Source organism: Notamacropus eugenii, chromosome 6 (assembly GCF_028372415.1).
Source record: "Notamacropus eugenii isolate mMacEug1 chromosome 6, mMacEug1.pri_v2, whole genome shotgun sequence".
NCBI classification, from domain to species: Eukaryota; Metazoa; Chordata; class Mammalia; order Diprotodontia; family Macropodidae; genus Notamacropus; species Notamacropus eugenii.
This window is the reverse complement of record NC_092877.1, coordinates 291,556,312-291,568,409: the sequence shown is the minus strand read 5'-3', so window position 1 is coordinate 291,568,409 and position 12,098 is coordinate 291,556,312. Positions and strand designations below refer to the sequence as shown.

Here is a 12,098-nt window from a genome sequence, read left to right as displayed (position 1 = left end):
GAGCCCAATGTTAGGATGTATGGATGTATTTAGGTTATAATGTCACCAATAATGACTTGAATACAAGAAATGATATGAGACTTTTAAGAACATGTATGACCAAGAAAGATATGCTGGTTATGTAACAAGAAAAAAGACAATGGATCAACAGCATATCTGCTACATTTTTATCTCCAAAATATTTTTTTTAACTTAAGGGAAGGTTCTAGCACTTTGAATGGATCCTATATGGAGAATTTACAGAAGAACATAGATGAGAATCCTACAAAATTTGAATGGATGAAGAGTTTACAGTCTCTACTGGTCCCTGTACCAAGGAGATCACAGATTCATTTATGTATCTAAGGGAGCAAGAAATAGGGAGAGTGGAGGAAGGGCTGGAAAGAAAAGGAGAAGAGAAAGAAGAAAATGAAAAAAATAAGGTGTCAAAGAAGAAAAGATAGACACATCAATAACCATGTGAGCGAATAAACCAGATTAGAACAGAACCAAAGAGCCCTGTAATTGGAATTGGCCCAAGAGACCTACAAGCACACATGTAGACATCTCCTTTTGGTCTTTTCCATCCTAGACCAGACAAAATTAAACTGAGCTGGATAGACCTAGCGTACATACTAGCTACTAGATTAGATGACTGAGTTTACCCACTGTCATTAAAAAGCTTAAATATTGTAAGTTGTACTCTTCTGGGGTGGTACAAAGAAAATTATATAAGTCTGACTCCTATTCTGTATGAAAATATTATCTAAGATTAGCATATTAACATTGAGTTTTATATGCTACTTTACATATATTATCCTTTTAATCCTCACAACCACCATACGAGGAAGATGGTAGTATCACCATTACATTAGTAATATTAATAGGAGGAAACCAAAGCAGACAGAGGTAAAGTGACTTACCCCCTAGTGTAGGCCCTCATCATCTCATGCCTGGACTATGTATCACCAAGGCAAGATGCACAGCACTGGTGGTGACTATGAATATGCCAGTGCAGTTCTCAATCGTGAAATATAAAAGACTCTCCAAAAGCATTTATTTAAACACCAGAAAGCCAGATCCCAGAACCAGAAAGTAACATCCAGCATGGTGACCAAGAAGTTAATAAACATGATCACAGCAGAGGGCAAAGTCATTCTCAGATCTCTCCCTCACCGAGGGCCTTCTCACTATCAACTATCACAGTGTTGTCAGTTGGCCTGTGTTCTTTCCCCTCTGAGCTGACCCCACTCACTCACTTCCTCCCTGTTCTGCTCCAGTCTTCCTGTTGCACCTCTTCAGCAAGCTCCTTCCACCACATGTGACCCAGGCTTCTAGGCAATCCAAGCAGATCACATGAGCTTATTAATTCATGACAAATATCTTTCCATTTTAAATTACTATTACAGACTATTACAATAATAGCCTGCTTGAGGGAAGGTAAGGAAATGTCTGCCTGCCTCAAGTCTCCCCCCACTCCAGTCCAGCCTCCATTCAGCCATCAAATTGGTTTTCCTAAAGGGCAGTTCTGATCCTGTCACCCCCTACTCAAAAAACTCAAATGTCCTCCTGTTGCCTCCAGGTGCATATACAAAATGCTTTGGCATTCAAAGACCTTCATAACCTAACCGCCTCCTACCTTTCCAAATTCTTATACTTTACTCCCCAACACATACTCTTCAATACAGTAGCACTGGCCTCCTGGTTGTTTCATGAAAAAGACAATCCCTCTCTTGGCTCAGGGCATTCTCTCTGGCTGTCCCCCATGCCTGGAACTCTTTGGCTCCTCTTTGACAACTGATCTTCCTAGCTTACTTTAAGTCCCAACTGAAATCCTACCTTCTATAGTAAGCCTTCCTCAACCACAGCGCCTTCTCTCTACTCGTTCTTTCCTGTTTATCCTCTGTATAGCTTGCTTTGCTTGTATTTGTTTGTTTGCCGTCTCTCCTATTAGATTGAAGTTTTACTTGTGGCCAGGGATTGTCTTTTGCCTCTTTTTGTATCCCTAGTGCTTAGCACAGTGTCTGGCACATAGCAGGTACTTAATAAATGTTTTTTGATTGGTTGCCCAGATTCACTTAGCTAATAAGTGTGGGAGGCAGAATTTGAACTCAGTTATTCCTGACCTGCAGTCCAGTGCTCTGTCCAGGCTGCACCAGGATGTAATGACAGAATGAAAACATTAAGGCAGCACACAGTCTGTACTTGTGCACAAGGAGAAAAGACCAAGGTGTGCACCAGCCTCGGCAGCAGCAGGTACTGCCCCTTACAGAAGCTAATATGTACTTCTCCGGATATCCTGAATTGCATGTCTTTTCTTCATAGAGTCACACATAATGGAGTCAGAATGACAGTATTTAAGCCTAATGTGCCAGGGAGAATAAATCAACATCTAAAAATTCATAGGCTGTTATGCAACACTAAACATAGCCTTTGGAAGTATGAAAAGGCATGATCAGTTCACAGTGGTTCCAGTGTCCAGGGCAAGAGTATCTCACCATTTTGATTAAGCTTCTTTAGTACTTGCAAATATGCTTGATTTCATCAGTATCAATGAGTACCACTTCCACTGAAGCGTCAAACACCCCAAATAGAAACTTCTTACTAAAGAGTTTCATAAGTTATTTACTGATGATTCATAAAATAGCAAAATATATTTACTACTATTCTGCTTTATGGATTGAATGATTTTGGCATTGGAAAATTTTTCAAATCCAATGACTAAAAAGTTATTTTTCCCTATTCTACTTCAAGCTTCTTGCTCTAGGCCTGTCTGACAGCTTACCACACCTTGTAGGTGATTTTTTTTTTCTGAAAGGAGACACAACTAGGTCTATTGTTTCTGAATTTTTTCATAATTAAAAGGGCATGTAGCATACTTTCTATGCATTATGCTTACACTTGGAGCCTCTATCTATAACCAGAAGTAATGCTGTTATCTCTGCGAGAGCTGTCTATAAATGGAATCAAACCTCATCAGTTCCTTCCTGAAACGTAAAATATGGTAGAGTTGGTTTTCCTTTAGAAAAAATCCTGTTTCTGGTTTCTTTAATGGTCTATGTTAAGATATCCCTCCTTAGGAAAAGAGCACATAACTTCCTTAGCTACAATAGTGACATATAGCAAGGCTACCCATTTTATACGGTAGTAGGGACAACCTTTAGCTTGATACATTAAATTCATCTGTTGATCTCATGAAGGACCACAAGGACACTGGTGAGATCTCCAGACAGAAATATAAAAGATGTCACCAAGATGCAGATCTAAGTTTGCATTGGTGCAACATTTTTCTTACACCATTGAAATCCTTTTAAGTATCAAGGTAGTAAATCTGATAAAGTGTTATAATAATGGCTCTAGAAATCTACCATAAACACAGACAGTAACAGAGGATCACAGAGTTGGAGTTCTGTGAGACCTTAGAATTCATCTACTCCAACTCCCATATTTGACAGATGAGTAACCTGAGGTCCATAAAAATTAAGGTACTTGCTCACCATCACATAGTGGCAAAGCCAGGATCTGATCCCAGGACCTCCAAACCCTTAGACAAATATTTGGCAAAAATAGTAAAATAGCCAACATAGAAACCATCCTTTTTTGTGCTGGATTCCAGTTGTAACACCAGGCGATAAAAATATACTTTGGACAGAAATTTCAATATAGAACCTGAATGTTGTGCTTCCAATAGTGTACACACCAATTTAGAGAAACAAGAAACTTAATCTGTTGTATGGACACTTTCTGAGAATAGTCATTGCTTCCTGACCTAATAGTATCTTCATTTATGGTCATAGGAATCTTATCAAGGTTATCAAATTACTATAAATGTGATAGGAATGATGCAGTAAAGAGAAAAACGCATAGAAGGATCTATCTAGATCAGATAGATTTATTGAAAGTGAGATAACTAATTTTAAAACTGCTTTAAATCTTTTTTAATTTGTGCAAGATGGCAATAAAAGAGGACAGCATGGATAACTATCATCCACACATTTATTAGACTTTACCATTGGTATTTCTCCACCAAAATAACATTGAGGTCATTACAGCACTTGCATTTTAACATGTAGTGATATCCTTATCATGAATTGGCTGCTCAGCAATCAGACTATGATGCACATTTTTTTAAACTCACTCACTTTTGAAAGAAATTGGCATGTTAGTTTACTAGCTATCTGTATTAATTTCATGTTCAGCACACCTTTAAGTTTTCTCTGACCTTTGAAGCTGTTAGTCATAAACTGCTCTCTCCTTTTCACCTCTTATTTCCCCTGCCCCGAGTTTACCAGGGTTTTTAGAGAGTCCATTTGATACAGCCCTAGCAAGGTTTGGCTGGATGGAGACAACCTGTGCTGTAGGATTTACTTTGTTTAATTTTCCCCCCTCTTACTTCAGGTTAAAAGAGATTCAGATGAGTGAATATGATGCCGAGACATATGAGAGGTTTTCAAGTGCTGTCCGGCGACAAGTACATTCCCTCCGGATCATCTTGGATAATTTGCAGGTAATCCTCTTTTTATTGTAACCAAGCAGATAACCTGGAACCAAGCTTAAAATACTAAAGAAAGCCAATTGAAACCTTGTTTGCTATTAAAGAAAAATAAATCACCACCATCTTACATCTAGATAATACTTCAGTGTTATCCAAATGACCATTCTAAGTGAGAAGTGCAAGAAAACAGTAGCTTCAGTTTACCTTTCCTGCTGTCCTGGTGGTGAGGATTTGGTGAGGCTACATGACTAGAAGCTGCCTTGATTTCCCAAAACATAAAGTTAACAATCACAGTGGTACTAACAGATTCATGAGCATCTCATCTTTGCTAGAAATGTACAGACATTGTTCATGCCACAAAGGAGATTATGGTTTTGGTTTCTACTTATATTTAAATGTACCTTTACTTGACTGACTCTGTAGTTCTTGGGAAAAGGGGGAGCTGATCCTCTGGTATCTGCCTCTCCTCCTCAATGTCCGTCTTTGACCTGCTTCTTTCTACAGGTTCACAGATTGTTTGCTCCCCTGTCAGAAAATGAGAAAGGTCAGGAGCTGACATGGCTAAGAGTTAGTCAATTTTGACTCTTCTTACAAACCTTTTAAAAAACTGAATTGGAAGTTGAAAGTAGTTGTTAAAAGGAAATCTGTTATCTGAGGATTTAATTTTTCTATTTCATCTCTTTTTGCATTTAGCATGGATAGTTGACAGTTGAGTGGCTGAGTAGGTGGAAGTCTGGGTTTGGTATCTGTCAGAAAGATCTAGGTTTATGTCCCCCCTCTGACACAGACCAACTATGTGACCATGAACAGTTCACAGAACCTCTCAGTACCCCCAGGCAAACTCCAAGTCTATATGTTACAGTTACTGATCTGTCTGCATCAGAGGAAGGAATTCAAACACCAGGACTTTGCTATTCTAATGAAAAAACAGATCCGATTCTCCCTCCCTCCTAAAAAGAAAAATGTTCTTTTAGAGTGAACTTATGCAAAAATAAATTACAAACACAACAACCCTAAATGAGAGGGAATCAATTGCCTTATTTCAAATGACGTGAACTGTACTAAAATACTAGAAAAGAAAGGCCCCATATATACCAGAATGTTTTTAGTAGCATGTTTTTTTTCCTACCTGGAACCAAAGTGAATGCTCATCAACTGGGAAATGTCTCAACAACATATGGTACATGAATGTAATGCAGTCTTATTTTGCCATAAGGAACAATGAATATGATGAAAACAGAAGCAAGGGGAAAACTGAACTGATACAAAGTGAAGTAATCAGAACCAGGAGAACAGTGCATGCAATTAACTAAAAAAATATTAATGGAAGAGAAAAACACAAAATAATCAATCAGTAAAAGCACCTGCTATATGCCAGGCATTTGTCCCCAAAGAAAAGATATGAGAAGGCATCTTCTTCCCTTCTTTGCAGAGGCAGGGAACTATGGATATGAAACATGGACTATAATGTCAGTTCTTTTTTCATTGTATTCATTAGTTTGGGTGAGCTGTTTTCTTTTCTCTCTTCTTATTTATTATAACAGATAAGGAAAAGATTAAATGCATTAGAAAATGTAGATGATGTAAAAACAAAAGATATAAATAAAAGATTTATATTTATTTTCTTTTTAAAATAAGCTTTATCAGTGTTTTTTTGTTTTTACATCATTGTAGTTTTGCCCAATGTGCCTCCTTCTCCTCTCCCTCTCAGAGAGCCATCCCGTATAACAAATAGTATTTTTCAGTTTTTTTTCAAGATCAGAAAAGACTAGATGTATTGTTCTACTTCTCCTGAGGGAAAAAAATTTATTTCTATAATTATAGATGACTGAGCTTAACTTTGAAGCTAAGGACTGTATTGGAATAAATAATCAAAAGGTCAACTTGTAATGACTAAAATTTACAGTTTGCGCAGCCTTCATCTTTTAAATAGATTTTGTTTAAAGTTTAAGTCTGTTGTTGGAAATCTAGCATATTTTTCCATTTCAAAAAAATCCAATGTTCTAAATGGTAACTAAATTAATAGGCTAGCCTCAGATTGCTTTTTAACCCATAACCCATGCTTAGCCAGAGTTTGAGGATCTGGAATCCAGGACAATATAATATAGAGAAAAGAAAGCAGACATAAATTTCTTCCCCATTTAGCATGCACAGAGCTGGTCCTAAGTGAATTGTCTTTTCTATAACCATAATAACTCATGTTTAGATAGCAATTTAAGATTTACTAAGTACTTTCCCCATAACAGCCCTGTGGGCTAGAGGAAAGTAAGGCTCAGAAAGATGAATTGCCTTGTCCATGGTCACACAGCCAGTGACTTTCAGAGCTAGGATGCTTCAAACTCCATTTTTCCAAACTTTGTCCTCCTGCTAGTTTCCTTTTCTGGAGCACACAGAGGTTGAGTGTTCTCATGCCATCTACAGCCTCCACTCTCGCACCTCTGCCAGGCAGGGCCTGCCTCCCAAAGTGTTCCTACCTCCCTTCCCTAGTGGAGGACTCCCATTACCTCCGTGCAGCTGATCATTGCTAGATGAGGGAGAAGAGTAACCTGATTGAATTACTTCCCACAGAGTCACAAATCTATAATGCCAGCAGAGACATTGGTATTTTTTAAAAGAGGAGGCTTGTTTGAAGTGTAAGCAGTATCACTCCAGGAAGTGAAAAAAGGTGCAGATAATTCAGGGAAAGGCATTTTTGAACAGCAGATTTCTGTATATAGGGGTCACTTATAAGGCAGATTCTGAGAATTACAGAACTGAAAAGGTCCTTAGAGGTTACTGAGTCTGACCTACTCTGATCCCCTCATTTTCAGTTGATGAAATGGAGACCCAAAAGGGGAGCTGACTTGTGAGTAAGGTGATATATTTTTCTAGATATCTTGAGTTTGAGGTAACCACAGATATCCAAAGAGAGATGTCTCTTGAAGATATGGGACTGAATATGGAGTAGTGTCCATTTTAAAGTGATAAGCAAGATGGGATAGTGAAACCAGGAAACAGGATCAGTTTACTAAAGGAAAGGGAGGTAGCAGAGAGTACTGAAGATTAGTGGGATTTATGTGGAAAAAACAGAAGAATTAAATAGGGGAGAATTTCGATCAAGATGGTATAGTCTTGTGTTAAAAGCAGAAGGCCTCATGGTTGCAAGGGATAGTATGTTCACTGCTACCAAATAAAAACAAGTGTTTCAGAATAGAAAGGTAGGTTTGGGAAATAAATACTGGTTAAGAACATGGCATCTGAGAGCAGAATTTAGCCTTTTGGAATTTGGCTTAAAATAAAGAACTGACAGGCTCCTAGCCAAGGAATCTAAAAAGGGGTGGGGAAAATATATTCGCTTGGAATCGTCCAAATCTAATTAAAAAGCCTTGAAATTGAAAGGGAAAGGAGAGAAAGAAAAGCTGTCTATGTCTGTCTGTCTACCAAAGAGTAACTAAAGTATAGACAGAGACCTGGGAGTAGAATCAAACCTGAAATGCATAGTATACAAAGCCTGAGAAAGGAGATAACCATAAAACCATAGGCTCAGATGTCCATATGCAAATGTACATAGTGCAGCCAAGAATCAAAGGAAAAAGAACTAGAGATCCTAACTGCAGGGAGGCAAATTTGACCTTCTGCGTATCCCTGAGACTGGGCAGTATGGGAGCCACAACTGGACTGAGACTTTGAAAGGGCAACCATATTCAAAAGGAACAGGATATGAAAATGAGGAGATGAAGTAGTCTCATATATTAAGAAAGCACATATATGAGAGGAAAACTAGAAGCAGAAAAGCAATATTTTCATCAGTGTCTACTTAAAAACCATCCCCAATAGACTGGTGACCAAGGGAGAAATCATGTGAAATTGGTTCATTAGCCAGATCCAAAGAGTAGTCATTAGGAGTTTAATTTGAGACTGATCTGGAAAGAGGGTGCTAGAGAAATGCTGTGCTGTTTAACATTTTTAGCAATGGCTTAGATAAAGGCATCAATGGAGTGCTTATCAAATTTGCAAATGACCCAGACCTGAGAGGGGTTGCTCCCATGTTAGATGACAGAGTCAGGATCCACAAAGATTTTGACAAACTAGAACATTGTGTTTAATGAGGTGTAAAGTCTTATGCTAGCATTCAAAAAATTAACCTCCTCAGTACAGGATAGGAAAGGTATGAGTAGGTAATAGTTCTCATTTAAGCTTTAAAATTTTCAGAGTGCTTCACATGCATTATCTTGTGTGATCTTCAGAAGACCGTTTGAAACAGGTTTCATTTTCATTTCCATTTTGCAATTGAGAAAGGTGGAGGTTAGAGAAATTAAATCACTTTTCTTGGGTAATATATTTCATAAGTATCTAGGCAGGATTCAAATCCAGGTATTCCTGTCTCAAAAAAAACCCAAAATATTTTACTCTACCCCACTGTTCTACACTGATTCTCCACAAGTAAGCATCTGTCTGAAAATAAATCCATGTGTTTTAGTGAACCTCAAACTCAGTAAGAGTCAATAGTATAATATGGCAGCCAAAAAAGTTAATGTAGTATTAGGTTACATTAAAAGGGACATAGTATCTAGGGAAATAATAGCCTTGCTGTACTCTGCTCTTATCAGATCACATCAGTAGTATTATGTTCTATTCTGGGCACCACATTTTTTTCTATTCTTTTTTTTTTTTTTATTTTATTTATTTTCCGTGTTCTACAATCACTACCATATAACTTAGATTTTTTTCCTTCCTTCCCTCTTATCTCCCCCTCCCTCCCTGAGATGGCATACAATTTTATATAGGTTCTACACATACATTCTTATTAAATACATTTTCACCAGAGTCATGTTGCATAGAAGAATTAAAATGAATGGGAGAAATCATATAACAAACCAAAACATAATACAAAAGAAAATGATGTGCTACATTCTGCAATTGAATTCCATAGTTCTTTCTCTGGACGTGGAAGACATGGCACCACATTTTTTAATAGTAAAATATTTAATTGTATCAGGCTTGCAAAACAAAACAATAAAAAAATATATCTCAACACTCACTGCCCAGAAAGGTGCAGTCCTATCCCAGTTTTACACAAAAGTGGCCTAAGAAATTAGTGCCTCCAAGATTCATGACTTAATAATACTTGGGGGAGAAAAGTTGAAGGAATCATGACTCAGTCCCTGGCATGTTTGGACTTAATGTCTGGGTATCACATTTTAGGAATGGTGTTGAAAAACTAGAGAGTATCCACAGGAAGCCTAACAGCATAATAGAAGTCCTCAAGATCATGCAGTGTGGCATGGTTTGCCATGGGTTATAATTATTATTATTGACATTAATAATAACTAGCACTTTAAGGTTTACAAATATCACACTTGACAAACATTATCTCATTTTATCCTTACAATGACTCTGGAAGGTGGGTATTTTTTCCCCATTTACAGCTGAGGAAATGGAACAGACAGAGATTAAGTCATTTGCCTAGGGTCAAAGAAATATCTGAGGCTAGATTTGAGCTCAGGCCTTCCATACACTGCCCAGCTGCCTAGCTAAAGACACTGAGGATGCTTTACCTAGAAAAGAGAAATTGTATTGGGGTCATGATCCATCTTCACGTTTTTGAAGGGCTGTCATGTAAAATAGGAATTTGACTTGTTCTGCTTGGACTCAGAGGACAAAAGTAGAAGTAATTGGTATAAATTACAAAGAAGCAGGCTTAGACTTTATGTAAGGAAATACCTCCCAGTCATTAGAAGTATTTTATCATGGAATGGGCTGTATTAGAAGGCAGCACGTGTCTCTTCTCTGGAGGTCTTCAAGCAGAAGCCACTCTGGGGGCAGCATGGGATCTAGAGCTGAAAGGGCTGAGGTCACCCTTGTTCATCCCTTGTTCATGCCCCCCCCCCCATATACACACACCCCCTCATTAAGGAGACTGAAGCCCAGAGAAGTGATTACACCAAGATTATACAGGTAATGAGTGATAGCATTTAGATTTTCACACCAGCCCTTTGACTTTGAATCTAGTCCTCTTAAGGTTGTACCAAGATGCTTCTACAGTTAAGAGGCTTCATAGCTGGTTGAATAACCAGACCCGACGAGTAGTCACTAATAACCAGTGTCAACCAGTGTCAAGATCTCTAATGGATTGTCCCAGGAATCAGTTCATGGCCTGTGCTATGTAGAATATTAGAGGAGATTTTTGTTTTGTAAGGTCCAAGTTGGACCAGATGACCTGTGTGATCCTTTTAGCTCTTAGATTCTCTGATTAGAAATCCTGGGAACAAAAGTAGAGTAAAGGGGGAAAAGACTAGGTTAGGAATTGAAAGATATGAGTTGTAGTCCCACTTCTGCCACTCACTAGCCATGTGATTTTGGAAAGATGACTCCATTTCCTCATTTGTTAACTGCAAACAGTAGTAGCTGCCCCGCCTTCCCTAAGTCACAGAGTTGTTGGCAGGATCAAATGAGCACAGCACTTTCAAACACTTTGCATTCAAAGATAAAAAGTGGTACAGCTATTAATGGTCCAGGAATGTGAATGTTAAAAGAAAAGGTTTTTGGATTTGGTAAACTTCCAGTATCCAGTATCCAAAGCTGACCCAAGAGTAGTCCTCAATGGTTTAATATCAACCAGGGAAGTCATTGAGTGTTCTTGTTGTGACTGGCCTCTGGCCTCAGTCTGCCTCCTCATCCTCCTACTTCCCCTACCATTCTCCAAGGTCTAGGCCTGGAGTCCTAGAGGATTCTTTGTAAGAACTTCCAGGCATGGAGGCATAATCAGAAAGCCAGAGAATTTTACAGTTGTCAAGGCCATTAAGAAAATTCAGCACCTTCTGCTCAGTGGAGGAAGCTCCATTTCAGCATGTTGTGAGGATCAAATGAGATAACATTTGTAAAACGCTTTGCAGACCTTAAAGTGCTATATCAATACCAACACTTTAGAGTGTTATTTAAATGCTAGCTATTTATTATCTGTGACAGGTAGTTTGCTACTACTTCAACAATCTGGGTTGACTTGGGAATCCAGCTCACAAACTAATGAATACATTTTGGGGATTACTCTAATTGCTAGAAAGTTCATCATCATCTCATCTTAACTTCTATGCAGTAAGTACTATCTACAAAAAGCTTCCATATATATTATTCCAACAACCTTGTGAGATAGCTACTACAAGGGGACATTATCTTCCCCATGTTCTGGAGGAGGATCCAAGGTATTGCCTGAATCACGCAGCTAGTAGGTGACAGAACCTAGACTAGAAGGGCGCTCCAGTGGAGCCAAGGTCTACTTCCTTATATCATTCCTTCTTAATAAGATTTTTTTTTTTGTGGAGTCAAATCTTTTTTCTTTCTTTCTTTATTTTTAGATTACGACATTGATTTCCACAAAATTTTGAGTTCCAATTTTTCTCCCCATCTCTACCCTCCCCCCACCTCATAACACTTTGCATTCTGGTTACCCCTTCCCTCAATGTGCTCTCCCTTCTGTCACACCCCACCCTTCCCTTATCCCCATCTTCTCTCTTTTCTTGTCGAGAAAGATTTCTGTACCCCATTATCTGTATTTCTTATTTCCCAGTTATATCCAAAAACAATTCACAACATTCCTTCCTAATACTATGAATTCCAACTTCTCTCCCTTCCTCCCTTCCCACTC

The 12,098-nt window shown here is 38.3% G+C and overlaps 1 protein-coding gene across 2 annotated transcripts in view; it reads left to right on the top strand.

Annotated features, from left to right (window-relative positions):
• Positions 1-12,098, top strand: part of VWA8 (von Willebrand factor A domain containing 8) — a 442,786-nt gene that overhangs the window by 393,142 nt on the left and 37,546 nt on the right. For both annotated transcript variants that reach the window (XM_072617119.1, XM_072617120.1), the window contains one exon: positions 4,378-4,486. In XM_072617119.1, coding sequence (XP_072473220.1) covers positions 4,378-4,486 — 109 coding nt within the window. The remainder of the gene's footprint in view (positions 1-4,377; positions 4,487-12,098) is intronic.